This window comes from Bos javanicus, chromosome 15, assembly GCF_032452875.1.
Source record: "Bos javanicus breed banteng chromosome 15, ARS-OSU_banteng_1.0, whole genome shotgun sequence".
NCBI classification, from domain to species: domain Eukaryota; kingdom Metazoa; phylum Chordata; class Mammalia; order Artiodactyla; family Bovidae; genus Bos; species Bos javanicus.
In genome coordinates, this window is record NC_083882.1 from 17,974,241 (window position 1) to 17,991,856 (window position 17,616).

Sequence of the window (17,616 nt, forward strand, 5' to 3'; positions counted from 1 at the left end):
TCGGACACGACTGAGCGACTTCAGTTTCACTTTTCTCCCCATATAGTACTCCTGAAGGATTGCACAGTATTGCTTAATTTGAACATCTGGGAAGCACTCTGCTCGTATGAACTAATTGTACAAGATGTATTTTCTCTTCCTTTAATAAATAATATTGGTATATGAAACCTTTGCCAGATGCCAGCATTTCCTTCATTGAATTGTGCTTTCTTTAACAGCTTTGCAGAATCATGCCCTGTGCCTGATGGGTACGGTAGATAATTAATGAGTTTATTTCATTTCCTTGCTGACTGTCCTCTTTGAAGGATCATTGAAGTTGTACTAGAGGTATAGATGTTCTGAGTGAGAGGCCTGATAAATGTGTTCTCATTTCAGAAGAATGTTAATTTAGAAGTGCTGCTTTTTGTGAGGTTGAAGAGTATTTTAAAGAATATCTTGAAAGTAGCATCTATAAAAATATTGACTCGCTGTCCTATATACCTGAAACTACTATAATATTGTAAGTCAACTGTGCTTCAATTTTAAAAAAGAAAATTTTTAAATGTTCATCATCTGTTCTCTGCTGACTGACCCTCAGAGGTCTGACCATATTGTAGGTTTCTAAACTTTGATTCTTATTTTCGTTTATTTTAGGAGTTCCAATCATGTTGCTGCAAAAATTCCTTTAGTGTTTATTAAATCTTAACTTTTAGAACCTGCATAATAGCACCTTTTTTTCATTTCTGTTGCTAATGTGAACCCTGTGATTTGGCTTTCAGATCAGTAACAGATAAGCAGCCCTCTGAAGTGTACATGAAGTGGTGGAAACATTCCCAGCTTCTCAAAGACAGTGATTTTAGTTTTCAGGAGCCTATAATGGCCCTACGCACAGTCATTTTGGAGATCTTGATGGAAAAGGAAATGGAAAACTCCCAAAGAGAGTGTTTTAAGGACATTCTCACCAAGCATCTTGTAGAACTCTCTGTATTAGCTCGAACTTTCAAGAACACTCAGGTAATCAGATTTAAAACTATATCATCTCACTCATTGACCTTGCCTTTTAATTACCTAGAAAATAGAAAGCATAAGTAAAAAGAAATGTCATTGAGAGACAGATTGCTATTATAACATTGTATAGCATAGTTGTTTAAGATTTTCCCTTTTGGAATTAGACCTGAATTTGAGTCTTGCACAAGTCTTTCTCTAATCCTCAATTTCCTGGTTAAATAATGAGAAGCTACCTAACTTACTATATGTATAACATTTCAGTGACTGTATATACTGTGTATAAACACACATAATTATATATGTCTTTATGTAAAGAGAAAAACAGGCAGATACGGGGGCTGGGGAAGGCAGTGAGAGATGCACTTAAGACAGTCTTTTTTTTTTTTTTTTTATTTTATTTTATTTTTAAACTTTACAATATTGTATTGGTTTTGCCAAATATTCGAAATGAATCCGCCACAGGTATACATGTGTTCCCCATCCTGAACCCTCCTCCCTCCCCATACCATCCCTCTGGGTCGTCCCAGTGCACCAGCCCCAAGCATCCAGTATTGTGCATTGAACCTGGACTGGCGACTCGTTTCATACATGATAGTATACATGTTTCAATGCCATTCTCCCAAATCTTCCCACCCTCTCCCTCTCCCACAGAGTCCATAAGACTGTTCTATACATCAGTGTCTCTTTTGCTGTCTTGTATACAGGGTTATTGTTACCATCTTTCTAAACTCCATATATATGTGTTAGTATACTGTCTTGGTGTTTTTCTTTCTGGCTTACTTCACTCTGTATAATAGGCTCCAGTTTCATCCATCTCATTAGAACTGATTCATAAGACAGTCTTAAAAATTGTCAAGTCCTTAGTGAATGGTGGTGACCTCTTTTATTAGTAGAAGTACTAGTAGTAATAGTAAAAATATTTATTTCCATTTGTTATTTTCATTTCAGCTCCCTGAAAGGGCAATATTTCAAATTAAACAGTATAATTCAGCTAGTAGTGGAGTCTCTGAGTGGCAACTGGAGGAAGCACAAGTATTCTGGGCAAAAAAGGAACAGAGTCTTGCCCTGAGTATTCTCAAGCAAATGATCAAGAAGCTGGATGCCAGTTGTACAGAGGTTCACAATTTTTCTATTGGTTGAATTAGTATTTACTGTAATAAGAAAGATTACTGTGCTTTATAATATTTTAAATAAATTTTAATATAATTACTAATTTTATTAAAGATTTGAAATTACTGATCCATGAACAAGAAATTATAAAAAGGAGTCTTGAAAATTAGTATTTGTAAAAGTTTAGGCAGCATTCATTTTTCCTATTTACAACATTTCCATCAGTCCATCTCATCATAGATTAATTTATCCCAATGATAAGCCTTATTTTTTTAAAACTTTCTACAGTATTCAAGGAGGGTGTGTGGGAAACAAAGATGAAGTAGCTACTATAGATTTGAAATGACAAAAAAATGCAAGAGGAAATGCATAAGAGAATAAAACTTTTTAAAAGGCAAGTTGAAATAATTGGGTTGTTAATCCAAAGACCTTGAAAACATCACTTCTGATATTTTATCTACCATTACCTATAATGTACATATATATTTTATATTAGTTATTATAAACTTGATTGCTTCTTCAACTCTGTCTCCAGCATATGATGGACAAATTTAGCAGCATTTGTAGGAATCATGAAGTATTTTAAAGGTTTGGACTCAATGATGTCCCTCTGACATACACCTACTAGGTGAATATCAACATTTTGTACTTTTGGATAATGGAAACTTGTATAACATCCTCTGTTATTAGAAAATTTATCATTATACCAAGTCCTGGGAGCTCACATGGTATGATTGTTTAAATATTGCTTAACAGGATGGACCCTGAAAACTAAGATCATGGCATCCGGTCCCATCACTTCATGGCAAATAGATGGGGAAACAGGAGAAACAGTGTCTGGCTTTGTTTTTGGGGGCTCCAAAATCACTGCAGATGGTGATGGCAGCTATGAAATTAAAGACCCTTGCTCCTTGGAAGAAAAGCTCTGACAAACTTAGATAGCATATTAAAAAGCAGAGACATTACTTTGCCAACAAAGGTCCATCTAGTCAAAGCTGTAGATTTTCCAGTAGTCATGTATGGATGTGAGAGTTGGACTGTAAAGAAAGCTGAGGGCCAAAAGTTGATGCTTTTGAACTGTGGTGTTGGAGAAGACTCTTGAGAGTCCCTTGGACTGCAAGGAGATCCAGCTAGTCCATCCTAAAGGAGATCAGTCTGAGTGTTCATTGGAAGGACTGATGTTGAAGCTGAAACTTCAATACTTTGGCCACCTGATATGAAGAACTGACTCACTGGAAAAGACCCTGATGCTGAGAAAGATTGAAGGCAGGAGGAGAAGGGAATGACAGAGGATGAGATGGTTGTTGGATAGTATCACTGACTCAATGGACAGGACGTTGAGTAAACTGTAGGAGTTGGTGATGGACAGGGAGGCCTGGTGTGCTGCGGTCCATGCGGTTGCAAAGAGTCGGACACAACTAAGCGAGTGAACTGATGGACCCTGAAGTTACCTACCCTCTTTGTACTTCAGTTGTAGTTTTCTAATTAAGGATAATAATTGTTCTTATATCATAGGATTCTTGTGAGGATTCAATGAATTATTATTTATTATTATATATAGTAATAATGCCAAGCATATAAAAGTACTCAATAAATGTGAGTTGTTTCAATAATAGTAATAATAATAGTAATAGTAGTAAAGAATGATTATTTTATAAAAGTAAATATTGGAATTATTAAAATAATCGTAAGTTGAAAGCCAAAGAGGAAAGACATTTTTAACCTGTTGTTTTCCTACATGGAAGATATTTTTGTACAGTCATTATAATGAATTACATTTTAAGACTTTGCTTTCCTTTACAGAATGATCCCAACTTAAAACTTATATACACAGAATGTCTAAGGGTTTGTGGTACCTGGTTAGCAGAAACTTGCTTAGAAAATCCTGCAGTCATCATGCAGACCTATCTAGAAAAGGTAAGGTTTTTGAGGAACCCTAATAGAGTTGCTTAGCATGAATACATTTGATCTTTTCATTGAAATGAAGTGAAGTGAAAGTTGCTCAGTGGTGTCCAAGTCTTTTACAACTCCATGGATTGTAGCCTGCCAGGCTCCTCTGTCCATGGGATTCTCCAGGCAAGAATACTGGAGTGGGTTGCCATGCCCTCCTCCAGGGCATCTTCCCAATCCAGTGCTTCTACCACCTTTGAGCTTCCTGTTTCTCCCTTTTATTCATATAGTTTAATTTTAAAAATAGCTACTTCACTAATAAATGAACATGAAAAGCCTAATATGTTTTTTTAGTTCTACCATTCTTTACATATATTAGCTATTTCAGTTGTTTCTGCTCTGTCAAAATTGTTTTGAAAGCTCAAAGAAATAATGTATTTTGTATAATTTAGCTTATATACATATATATATATATGTTAAATTTTACTGTGGATATTTCTTTGATCTGAGTAATTCTTTAGATGCATTTAGTATCTAAATATAAATGGATTTTTTTTTTCTTGAAGGCTGTGGAAGTTGCTGGAAATTATGATGGAGAAAGCAATGATGGGCTCAGAAATGGAAAAATGAAGGCATTTCTCTCATTAGCACGGTTCTCAGATACTCAGTACCAAAGAATTGAAAACTACATGAAATCATCAGAATTTGAAAACAAGCAAGCTCTCCTGAAAAGAGCCAAAGAGGAAGTTGGCCTACTTAGGGAACATAAAATCCAGACCAACAGGTAACTGAGGGTCTACAAGTAACAAGATATACAGTATTTATACAGGTATACAGAACCAGATAGGAATTCATGCTGTGGCTCTGTACTAATTGTGGAATATACTGCTGTTAACTTTGTTTTGCTTTTTTAGTTTGTTTGTTGGTATCCTAGTTGAAAAAGAGATATGTGTTAAAATTAGAGAGAAGTTACTTAGTTTGATGTAATTAAATCCTTTATTCAAACCTGCTTTTCGTATATATATTTTAGAGTAAGTAGAAAATAAAGTTAATGAAACACCTTGGCTAGAGTCCACTTTGGTTGCCTAAAATAGCTTTTAAATTGCAGAAACTTAAAGACAAAAATAAGTTTATTCTGTTTATAATTCTTAGAATTTTGCTTTTTCTCCTAAGATGGACACCTGATTTTTCATTTATATTGTATGTCTTACTTGATTTTGTAGTTCTATAAAATTTAACGGCTTTTGTGTTTTATTTTAATTATCCAATGTAAGATACACAGTAAAGGTTCAGCGAGAGCTGGAGTTGGATGAATGTGCACTCCATGCATTGAAAGAGGATCGTAAACGTTTCTTATGTAAAGCAGTTGAAAATTACATCAATTGCTTATTAAGTGGCGAAGGGCATGATATGTGGATATTTCGTCTTTGTTCTCTCTGGCTTGAAAATTCTGGAGTTTCTGAAGTCAATGGCATGATGAAGGCAAGTTTTCTTTTTCAACCAGGTATTCTAGCCTGTGCTTTAAAAGTTAAGCCATTAGCCCCTCAAATGTCATGCATTTTGTATACTTTGTATCCTTGGCAGTTGGTTTAGGGCTCTACACACAGATACTTAACTAACTCTAATGATGTAGGTTTATGTGAATATGAGAAAATTAAGTCAGTCTTTTCCCATAGCATTGCAATTACCATCGGAAAGTACCCAGAATGCTAGATAGGGAGATTTGGAAAGCAGTTAAAGATGATGTGATCACAGGTGGTGTTTTTTTTCCCCCTGCTTTATTATTTTCTGTTGATTTTTTTTTACAAAAATAAATTATTTTTGTAAATGGAAAAAAAAATTTTAAGAAAACATTAAGGCAGTAGAATTTTATAAATTTTTATTTAAAAATCTTGGGTTTTATTAATGACATCTAAATAGTATGCCTATCATTTATTAATGATACTTAAATGATACCTAAATTTATTAATGATACTTAAATGATACCTAAAATTATGTTGTCAATCAGTTTGAAGTTTAAAAGTAAAATAGTTCTGGCTGAAGCAAATGTTAATATTCATAACAGATACAACAAATTTCTGCTACTAGTGTACATTAAATCCTGTTACTTTTAGTATGTACAGAAAAATAGTTATTCCATTTTATTCACACTGACTTCTCAGGAGTCAAGATTACAATAGTCCTTAGATCAACATTTGTCCTCCTTGGATTCACTGGAATATAAGCAGTACCAAGTATTCCACTTCTGAATGCAATCTGATACATGTTCAAACGTGATTTACCAGTGAGTCAATCTAGACTTTGAGATAAATAATAAGGAAAAAATATGTCTGCTTGATGATTGCACTAATAGAGGAGCATTTTGTATTTGTTTAGATGTGAGGGCTAGTTGAAATGCATTGCTTTTTAATTTTGTAATTTTTAATGGGCAGAGAGATGGAATGAAGATTCCATCATACAAATTTTTGCCTCTTATGTACCAACTGGCTGCTAGAATGGGGACCAAGATGATGGGAGGCCTAGGATTTCATGAAGTCCTCAATAATGTAAGTAAACGTGAAAATCAAACCACAACTGCTTTTCTTTTATATTATTGTATATTACTGTTCCGCTCCAGAAAGTGGCAACACAAAATTTTCAGTCAGTCATTCAGTTCAGTCACTCAGTCGTCTCCGACTCTTTGCAACCCCATGAATTGCAACACACCCGGCCTCCTTGTCCATCACCAACCCCTGGAGTTTACTCAAACTCATGTCCATCCAGTCAGTGATACCATCCAGCCATCTCATCCTCTGTCGTCCCCTTCTCCTCCTGCCCCCAATCCCTCCCAGCATCAGAGTCTTTTCCAATGACAAAACTCTTCACATGAGGTGGCGAAAGTATTGGAGTTTCAGCTTCAGCATCAGTCCTTCCAATGAACACCCAGGACTGATCTCCTTTAGGATGGACTAGTTGGACCTCCTTGCAGTCCAAAGGACTCTCAAGAGTCTTCTCCAACACCACAGTTCAAAAGCATCAATTCTTCGGTGCTCAGCTTTCTTCACAGTCCAACTCTCACATCCATACATGACCACTGGATAAACCATAGCCTTGACTAGATGGACCTTTGTTGGCAAAGTAATGTCTTTGCTTTTGAATATGCTATCTAGGTTGGCATAACTTTCCTTCCAAGGAGTAAGTGTCTTTTAATTTCATGGCTGCAGTCACCATCTGCAGTGATTTCGGAGCCCCAGAAAATAAAGTCTGACACTTTCCACTGTTTCCCCATCTATTTCCCATGAAATGATGGGACCAGATGCCGACACTTTCCACTGTTTCCCCATCTATTTCCCATGAAATGATGGGACCAGATGCCATGATCTTCGTTTTCTGAATGTTGAGCTTTAAGCCAACTTTTTCACTGTCCTCTTTCACTTTCATCAACAGGCTTTTGAGTTCCTCTTCACTTTCTGACATAAGGGTGGTGTCATCTGCATATTTGAGGTTATTGATATTTCTCCCAGCAATCTTAATTCCAGCTTGTGCTTCTTCCAGCCCAGCATTTCTCATAATGTACAATTGCATATAAGTTAAATAAGCAGGGTGACAATATACAGCCTTGACGTACTCCTTTTCCTATTTGGAACCAGTCTGTTGTTCCATGTCCAGTTCTAACTGTTGCTTCCTGACCTGCATACAGGTTTTCAAGACCAGGTCAGGTGGTCTGGTATTCCCATGTCTTGAAGAATTTTCCAGTTTATTGTGATCCACACAGTCAAAAGCTTTGGCATAGTCAATAAAGCAGAAATAGATGTTTTTCTTGAACTCTCTTGCTTTTTCGATGATCCAGCAGATGTTGGCAATTTCATCTCTGGTTCCTCTGCCTTTTCTAAAACCATCTTGAACGTCTGGAAGTTCATGGTTCACGTATTGCTGAATCCTGGCTTGGAGAATTTTGAGCATTACTTTAGTAGCATGTGAGATTTAGTAGCATGTGAGTGCAATTGTGCGGTAGTTTGAGCATCCTTTGGCATTGCCTTTCTTTGGGATTGGAAGGAAAACTGACCTTTTCCAGTCCTGTGGCCGTTGCTGAGTTTTCCAAATTTGCTGACATATTGAGTGCAGCACTTTCACAGCATCATCCTTCAGGATTTGAAATGGCTCAACTGGAATTCCATCATCTCCACTAGCTTTGTTCGAAGTGATGCTTCCTAAGGCCCACTTGACTTCACATCCAGGATGTCTGGCTCCTGGTGAGTGATCACACTGTTGTGATTATCTGGGTTTTGAAGATCTTTTTTGTACAGTTCTTCTGTGTATTCCTGCCACCTCTTCTTAATATCTTCTGCTTCTGTTAGGTCCATACCATTTCTGTCCTTTATTGAGCCCATCTTTGCATGAAATGTTCCCTTGGTATCTCTAATTTTCCTGAAGAGTTCTCTAGTCTTTCCCATTCTGTTGTTTTCTTGTATATCTTTGCATTGATCGCCGAGGAAGGCTTTCTTGTCTCTCCTTGCTATTCTTTGGAACTCTGCATTCAAATGAGTATATCTTGCCTTTTCTCCTTTGCTTTTCGCTTCTCTTCTTTTCAGAGCTATTTGTAAGGTCTCCTCAGACAGCCATTTTGCTTTTTTTGCATTTATTTTTCATGGGGATGGTCTTGATCCCTGTCTCCTTTACAATATCACGAACCTCCGTCCATAGTTTATTAGGCACTCTATCAGATCTAGTCCCTTAAATCTATTTCTCACTTCCACTGAATAATCATAAGGGATTTGATTTAGGTCATACCTGAATGGTCTAGTGGTTTTCCCTACTTTCTTCAATTTAAGTCTAAATTTGGCAATAAGGAGTTCATGATCTGAGCCACAGTCAGCTCCCGGTCTATATATAGTCAGTCTATGCTGACTGTATAGAGCGTCTCCATCTTTGGCTGCAAAGAATATCATCAGTCTGATTTCGGTGTTGACCACCTGGTGATGTCCATGTGTAGAGTGTTCTCTTGTGTTGTTGGAAGAGGGTGTTTGCTATGACCAGTGCGTTCTCTTGGCAAAACTCTATTAGCCTTTGCCCTGCTTCATTCTGTATTCCAAGGCAAAATTTGCCTGTTACTCCAGGTGTTTCTTGACTTCCTACTTTTGCATTCCAGTCCCCTATGAGAGTCCCTTGGACTGCAAGGAGATCCAACCAGTCCATTCTGAAGGAGATCAGCCCTGGGATTTCTTTGGAAGAAATGATGCTAAAGCTGAAACTCCAGTACTTTGGCCACCTCATGCCAAGAGTTGACTCATTGGAAAAGACTTTGATGCTGGGAGGGATTGGGGGCAAGAGGAGAAGGGGACGACAGAGGATGAGATGGCTGGATGGCATCACTGACTCGATGGACGTGAGTCTGAGTGAACTCCGAGAGTTGGTGATGGACAGGAAGGCCTGGCGTGCTGCGATTCATGGGGTCGCAAAGGGTCGGACATGACTGAGTGACTGATCTGATCTGATCTGATTATGAAAAGGACATCTTTTTTGGGTGTTAATTCAAAAAAGTTTAGTTGGTCATATTTAGTATGTTATATAAGGGCAAGAATATTCTCTTTTGTCTCCTTTCATACTCCACTTGTTACTCACTTTCTCTTTCTTTTTCCTCATATACTTCTCTCTCCCATACATTCCCGCACCACCACTCCCGCCCCCCACACACAGTCCACCCACTGCTGCATCTAGCACAGTAAAATGTATCTTAATGTTAAGTAAAAGTTAAAAGGTTATGGATTTTTAATTTTTTTCTTTCCATAAAATTAACAGTTCTTAATTTTCTGACAGCTCATCTCTAGAATTTCAATGGATCATCCTCATCACACTTTGTTTATTATATTGGCTTTAGCAAATGCAAACAAGGATGAATTTTTGACCAAACCAGAGGCAGCCAGAAGGAGTAGAATTACTAAAAATGCACCAAAACAAAGCTCTCAGCTTGATGAGGTATTTGAAATGAACTTTTTGAGTTGCAATATTCATTTTTTCCCCAAAATATTCCTTTCTTAAGTCCCAGGAATTCAAAGAATATGTATTGTTGACAATATTCAATTTGTAAATCCTTTGTTATTATGATGCTACCTAAAATTGGTTCAAAATTCCTGAATATTTCTCAAAGCATAAGAGATACCAAAGGTATTTTACTGTTTTTCCTCAAGTAATGAGTTAAGAAAAAAATAGATTTTACAATGTACCCAAGTCATTTACTCTTGAGATTATTATACCTTTGATATGTTTCATTCATAATATAGTGACTGCTTTGTCTCTGAGGGATTATAGTCCTTCCATTGTCTAGATAAGTGCATAGATTCCATTTTTTGTTTTTATAACTGTAAAAAGTTTTAATGTCACATGTTTGCTTTTGTAATATTTTTTGTTTGTATTTTATTAATAGGATCGAACCGAGGCTGCTAACAAAATAATACGTACTATCCGAAGTAGGAGACCTCAGATGGTCAGAAGTGTTGAGGCACTTTGTGATGCTTATATTATACTAGCAAATTTAGATGCCACTCAGTGGAGGACTCAGAGAAGTATGCAGTTTGAAAGAATGAATGTTGCATTCTTGCTGTGTTAATCTCTGTTGTTGTTTTTAGGTGCTAAGTCATGTCTGACTCTTTTGTGACCCCATGGCCTATAGTCTGCCAGGCTCATGGACAGACCATGAGATTTCCCATTTTCCCAGGCAAGAATACTAGAGTAGTTGCCATTTCCTTCTCCAGGAAATCTTCACAACCCAGGGACTGAATCTGTGTCTCCTCCATTGCAGGCGGATTCTTTACTACTGAGCCACCAGGGAATCACACTTATTCTCTGTAGGGATATTTTAATTACAAAACAGAATGTAAATCTGCTCAACTCACATACATTAATTATAGATACAAAAGTTTTGATGATTACAACTCACACATGATTCAAAACTTAATTTTTATCTAAAAAGCTTCAATACCCCGCCAGTTACTTTTTCACTTAATATCTTGTGGAACTGATAATAGATAACTGCACTCTAGGACTTAAAAATGAAAAGATCTTATCATTTTCTCCTTCACTCTTCTTGCTATGTCTCTTTAAATAATTACAAGCTGCTATATTTGGTTGTGTGTATCTGTCTCCCCATACTTTAATAATTATGTTCTTTTTTTCTGTTCAGGATCATATCTTCATATTTAAATTCTTACTATTTTAAAATAAAAATGAGGCTTCTCATAGTGTTCCTCTAAGCAAACAGAATACTGTCATGTTGTTTAGTCACATTTAATAGTAATGTGTATACCATTATCTATGTGCTATTCATACTATTATATAATTATCTTAAGTCGTCCAACTTGGCACCTCAGGTGGAGTCTGGTCTAATTACCAGTGCCAGGTAACCTGCAAATTCATTTGTAAGCCACATTACTCATTGCTATGCCCTGACCCTGAGCGGCACTGTGTCCCAGGTCTTTGGTCTTCATTTCTAAATCAGAACCACAGATTAGCCATAGTTTGGGTTTATGGTATCTGCTGAATTCTCCTCCTTTACCTTCAGTACTGTTGCTCAATTTGTGGTTGTCACTGAAACTTCTTTATTTTAAATACAGAAGGCATAAATATTCCAGCAGACCAGCCCATTATCAAACTTAAAAATTTAGAAGACGTTGTTGTCCCTACTATGGAAATTAAGGTAATTTACTATTAATTGTTTTGATTTTTTTTGTTTTGATTTTTTAATTAAACTAAATTACTTTTTAGCAAGTTAAACCGTTTGAAATAGCCTTTTACTGTAGGTCAAAAATGGTTAATTATTGGCAGTTTCATTTGTTTCAACCGATAGTTTTTTCTTTATTGGATTCCCTTTGCCCAAGACTTAAAATACTTAAAGATCTCTCCTGCTTTCTTTTCTATTGCCTCCAGTTTTACAAATGTCATCTTTCTTATGAAGAAGTCTGTAGACTGTTATTGATACTTTTACTGGCCAAAAGAAAATATTTTGTGTGCTTATGTCAATATTTTTAACTGAGCAAGAAAGTCCCTAATTGTTTTATATTGATTTTTAAGATTCTGTATGCGTTAGAATATTGACTGTGATGTTTTACAATATTAAATAATATAATATGTATTACAGTATTGACTGTAATATACATGACACTTTCAGCTGTGTCCTAATGGTTTTTTATTGCTGGGAGTACAATGTGGGCAGGGATAAATATAATAATAAAGGTTGTTGTTTGGTCACTAAGTCATGTCCATCTCTTTTGTGACCCCATGGACTGCAGCACTCCAGGTTCCTCTGTCCTTGAAATTTTCCAGGCAAGAATATTGGAGTGGGTTGCCATTTCCTTCTCTAGGGGATCTTCCCGACCTCCGATCTAACCCACATCTCCTGCATTGGCAGGTGGATTCTTTACCACCAAGCCACCAGGGAAACCCATAATAAATAAAGATTACAGTTTAGAAAATCATCATTTTAACTACATTGTAAAATCTCTCCTTTGAGTTTGCCTTTTAGTGTTTAATATGAATGGTTATTTGATGTGAAATGTAGCTTCATCGTGTGGATTAACCTATCAGCAAAGTTACTTATTTAAATATCTTGTGAAACTGCCAGATTTAGCAATTAAAACCTAGAAAACTCCTCTCTGTACTTTTCTAAAATTTCCCTTATTGTTTTTGTGAAGAGATGACTTAATTTATACTGATGACTTAACATATACAGATCAATGGTAACACCTGAACCAGGGTTATTGAATAGTTTTTTCAGCAACACTAATTGAACTTCTTTTATTAGGAGATATTTAAGGAGGTAAATTGTGTTATCTATATTGCTTTTTGAAGCCTTTCCAATGTCAAATCTCCTTTCTTTCATTTATAAAGTTACCATTTCTGTTCTTAACCAACAGCACATTGTCATTCATTCCTTTGCTCAGTATTAAAATTGTCATTTAAAATTAATTTTTCTTTAAATGCAAATTGAGTACTAAGGTATTGTCATATACTTTATTAGGTGGACCCCACAGGAGAATATGGAAATCTGGTGACTATAAAGTCATTTAAAGAACAATTTCGTTTAGCAGGAGGTTTAAATTTACCAAAAATAATAGATTGTGTGGGCTCTGATGGAAAGGAAAGGAGACAGCTTGTCAAGGTGAGACTTTGCTTTTGTGGTGTGGTTCCTAGTGGATTAATGGAAAACATCAAAGAAAAACTAACAGATATTTTCTTCTTATTTTGGCTCTTTGGTTTTGTTCTCAATAATTACAGGTGAGGAAAACAAAGTAGAAATAAATTGTTTTCTAGAAGCAGAATGCTTTTCCTCATGGTTTTGTGTGTGTGTCTTTAAGACCAGCCTTATTTTAACAGTTGGTTGAAGTAAAAGAATACTTTTTACATGTATAGACATGGTGAGGTTTAACCATCAGCCTACTTGTTATGAAAAAAATTTTTTGAGTGTTGCTTACTTTCTTGAATAGTTCAAGTTGAAGGCCCGTGCTTCAATGTCCTGGGTCTGACATTGTGCTAAGTGCTATTTTAAACATATCCGAAAAGGATAGCACTCCTCCCTTACTCTGCTTTTACGCTTTGGGCCTTGCTGGGAAGTGGCAGAGAGACAACAGTGCTCCTCCACCTTGGTGCTTTGCAGTGTGCCCGTAAGTGTAGGCATTCCAGTTATTTTAGTCACAAAAGCAGCTGTGACGGGGAGTGGGGAAGGGTACTTCTTTTTTCTAAATTGGTCTACAGTGATGTACTTTATTCTAATACTTTTCTTTTGTTAGTGTGTTTGTGTTTGTGTGTTTGTGTGTCTTAATTACTTAAGAGACTAAAGGGGAGCACAGATCCTCAGACTGATTTCCAAGTGCCCTTTGGCTGTCCTCAGATGATTTTGTGTGATTTTATAGTAAAGAAAATGAACTGTGCTTAGTTATTTGTGTTTTGATTGTTCTCAAGGGCCGTGATGACCTGAGACAAGATGCCGTCATGCAGCAGGTTTTCCAGATGTGTAATACATTACTGCAGAGAAATACTGAAACCAGGAAGAGGAAATTGACTATTTGTACTTATAAGGTAACTTTTATTCCTGCTGCTTCATAAAGGATATATAAAAGACGCCATTATTGAGGTAGGGGTCAGCAAATACTTTCTTGAAGGATAACATTTTAGACTTTGTGGGCCACATACATAGGTCTCTGTTGCATATTCTTTATTTCTTTCCTTGATAGCCCTTTAAACCTGAAAGACCATTCTTAGCTCACAGGCTATACAAAAATAGTTTGGGACTGGGTTTGGTACAAAGGCCATATATTGCTAAAGCTCTGATTTAAACAGTATTTTTCTTTTGTAAAAGTATACATTAATGTTAATTGCAGCATTTTTTTTGTTTTAAGAAATCTTGTTCTTATAATCAGCTAAAGTATTTTCCCTTTATGTTTGACCATTTGGCCTATTTCTGATATAAAAGTGCTCTTTAGAAGAGAAATGATGTTAAAAAGAAAATACTGATTCAGTGAAAAATACATTATATAATGTAGAGTTTTAAAATTCTAAATATGCTAGTTTTTGACTAGGTAATACATTTGCATGGTTCAAAAATCCAATAATAGAAAAAGGTATAAAAAGGGAAGCCTTCTCTCACCTTTTTCCCTTTCCCTGTAAACCTCATGCCCCACCATCTCTTATTCTTATAAGTACCATTTTCATTTGTTTCCAGTGTTATACAAATAGAATATATGAATATAATTCCTTATTTTCCCCCCTTTCCTAGAGACAGCGATATTTTTTTAACTCAGCAATATATTATAGAAATTTTTTGCTTTTTTAACAACTGCTTTCTGCATTAGTACAGAGTTATCATAAAAGTCCTTATCATATAAAATAGGCATTTGGGTCATTTATAGTCCTTTACTGTAGCAAGCAGTGCTGTGCTGCAGTAAATAACATTGAACATATTTCATATATGTACTGGTGAATCTGTGGGATAGATTTCCTAAAGTTGGACTGATGGGTAACAGTAAATGCACCTATAATTTGGTAGATATTGTCAGATTACCTTTAATAGAGGGATGTCCCAAATGCATTTCCTCCAGCATTTTGCCTGAGAAGATAATTCTTAAGTCACATTATTCTATTAATTTAATCATCTTTGACCCTTACATGAATGCTCATCTAGCACATTTGCATTTTTAAAAATTGCAATAAACCTCCATTTTGAAGGATGTGTTTTCTATCAGATCAGATCAGATTAGATCAGTCACTCAGTCGTATCTGACTCTTTGCGACCCCATGAATCACAGCACGCCAGGCCTCCCTGTCCATCACCATCTCCTGGAGTTCACTCAGACTCATGCCCATCGAGTCAGTGATGCCATCCAGCCATCTCATCCTCTGTCGCCCCCTTCTTCTCCTGCCCCAATCCCTCCCAGCATCAGAGTCTTTTCCAATGAGTCAACTCTTCGCGTGAGGTGGCCCAAGTACTGGAGTTTCAGCTTTAGCATCATTCCTTCCAAAGAAATCCCAGGGCTGATCTCCTTCAGAATGGACTGGTTGGATCTCCTTGAAGTCCAAGGGACTCTCAAGAGTCTTCTCCAACACCACAGTTCAAAAGCATCAATTCTTCAGCGCTCAGCCTTCTTCACAGTCCAACTCACATCCATACATGACCATAGGAAAAACCATAGCCTTGACTAGACGAACCTTTGTTGGCAAAGTAATGTCTCTGCTTTTGAATATGCTATCTAGGTTGGTCATAACTTTCCTTCCAAGGAGTAAGCATCTTTTAATTTCATGGCTGCAGTCACCATCTGTAGTGATTTGGGAGCCCAGAAAAATAAAGTCTGACACTGTTTCCACTGTTTCCCCATCTATTTCCCATGAAGTGGTGAGCCCAGATGCCATGATCTTCGTTTTCTGAATGTTGAGCTTTAAGCCAGCTTTTTCACTGTCCTCTTTCACTTTCATCAAGAGGCTTTGAGTTCCTCGTCACTTTCTGCCATAAGGGTGGTGTCGTCTGCAATATCTATTGATATTTCTCCTGGCAATCTTGATTCCAGCTTGTGTTTCTTCCAATCCAGCGTTTCTCATGATGTACTCTGCATATAAGTTAAATAAACAGGGTAACAATATACAGCTGTGACGTACTCCTTTTCCTATTTGGAACCAGTCTGTTGTTCCATGTCCAGTTCGAACTATTGCTTCCTGACCTGCATACAGATTTCTCAAGAGGCAGATCAAGTGGTCTGGTATTCCCATCTCTTTCAGAATTTTCCACAGTTTATTGTGATCCACACAGTCAAAGGCTTTGGCATAGTCAATAAAGCAGAAATAGATGTTTTTCTGAAACTCTCTTGCTTTTTTGATGATCCAGCGGATGTTGGCAATTTGATCTCTGGTTCCTCTGCCTTTTCTAAAACCAGCTTGAACATCAGGAAGTTCACGGTTCACGTATTGCTGAAGCCTGGCTTGGAGAATTTTGAGCAGTTTTCTGTATGTCCTATTTGCCCTTTATTTTCTGTCACTGCTGTAACAAGGCTTATTTATTTATTCGTTGTTTCTATTTCTGTGAAGATATAAACAAATTACAGTAATTACTGTCTATTAGTAGAGAAGCAGTCTTTCAGAGACACTTAGGATAGCCCCATATCTGTTTCCTAAACCTGCAAAATGGTATATAAACAACTGTTTATTTTTTCCAGCAAGTTAACCGTACTTAAACTCGAGGTATCCCAACCATCAACTAAAATTAGTTTAAAAATATAATTAAAAATACAATAATGTTTATAATGTGAATAAGCTGCTTAGGATTAATGATAATAAGAAAGATGCAAGACTATATGAAAAAAATTATACAAATGTAACAAGAAAGAAAAAAGGAAAAAAAAGTACCACATCGTAAATGGGAAGACACTTAAAAATGTCAGCTGATTTCAAATTAGCATAGACAATGAAATTCCAGTAAAAATTTTGTAATGTGGAACCATGATATAAAAGTTTATCTTGAAAAATATATTGGTGAGAATGACTAAAATGTCTTTGATAAAAGCAATACGTGAAAGTGGACACTGTCCAGTCATATGAAACCAAAGTAGCCTTGACAGATGTTTATATATACATGTGTAAGAAATTAGTATATAGCTTTGACATAAAGTTCCTTAAGTGCTATTAACTCTGGGTATGATGGGATTATGGGTAGTATCTGTTTTTTAAATATATTTTGAATTGCCCTTAATGAACATTTTTTTAATTATAAAAATAATTGTTAAATTAAAAACACCAAATAGGGGAGCAGGGAAAAAGAAATTAGATCTACCCACCAAAATTCTGATTGAGTCAGGCTATTGTAACTGAAAACTGAGGGGTTTTTTTTAGAGCTTTTTAACTGCCTACAGAAATAGAAATAAAAAACTCACTTATTATTTGGATGAAGTTGAAGAGTGGGAAATCATTTTTAAAAAGCACACTTTTTTCTTACTTGCAAATTTGTGAGAAATTTGTCACATGAAACTTTATTGTTAACTTGATGCTTTCTAGTACCAGTTAGCAAAAAGCAAGTTCTCATGGAATGCTAAGAGCAAAAGTTAAAATTAAAGATCTTTGAAATCTGATCTTTGATGTGGTTTAGATCAGTGCTACTCAAATTTAACAGGCATT

At 36.1% G+C, this 17,616-nt stretch overlaps 1 protein-coding gene across 3 annotated transcripts in view; it reads left to right on the forward strand.

Annotated features, from left to right (window-relative positions):
* Positions 1–17,616, forward strand: part of ATM (ATM serine/threonine kinase) — a 152,252-nt gene that overhangs the window by 103,128 nt on the left and 31,508 nt on the right. For all 3 annotated transcript variants that reach the window (XM_061440214.1, XM_061440213.1, XM_061440215.1), the window contains 11 exons: positions 759–993; positions 1,936–2,103; positions 3,901–4,014; positions 4,554–4,771; positions 5,262–5,473; positions 6,424–6,533; positions 9,784–9,942; positions 10,391–10,529; positions 11,577–11,659; positions 12,980–13,120; positions 13,921–14,037. In XM_061440214.1, coding sequence (XP_061296198.1) covers positions 759–993; positions 1,936–2,103; positions 3,901–4,014; positions 4,554–4,771; positions 5,262–5,473; positions 6,424–6,533; positions 9,784–9,942; positions 10,391–10,529; positions 11,577–11,659; positions 12,980–13,120; positions 13,921–14,037 — 1,696 coding nt within the window. The remainder of the gene's footprint in view (positions 1–758; positions 994–1,935; positions 2,104–3,900; positions 4,015–4,553; positions 4,772–5,261; positions 5,474–6,423; positions 6,534–9,783; positions 9,943–10,390; positions 10,530–11,576; positions 11,660–12,979; positions 13,121–13,920; positions 14,038–17,616) is intronic.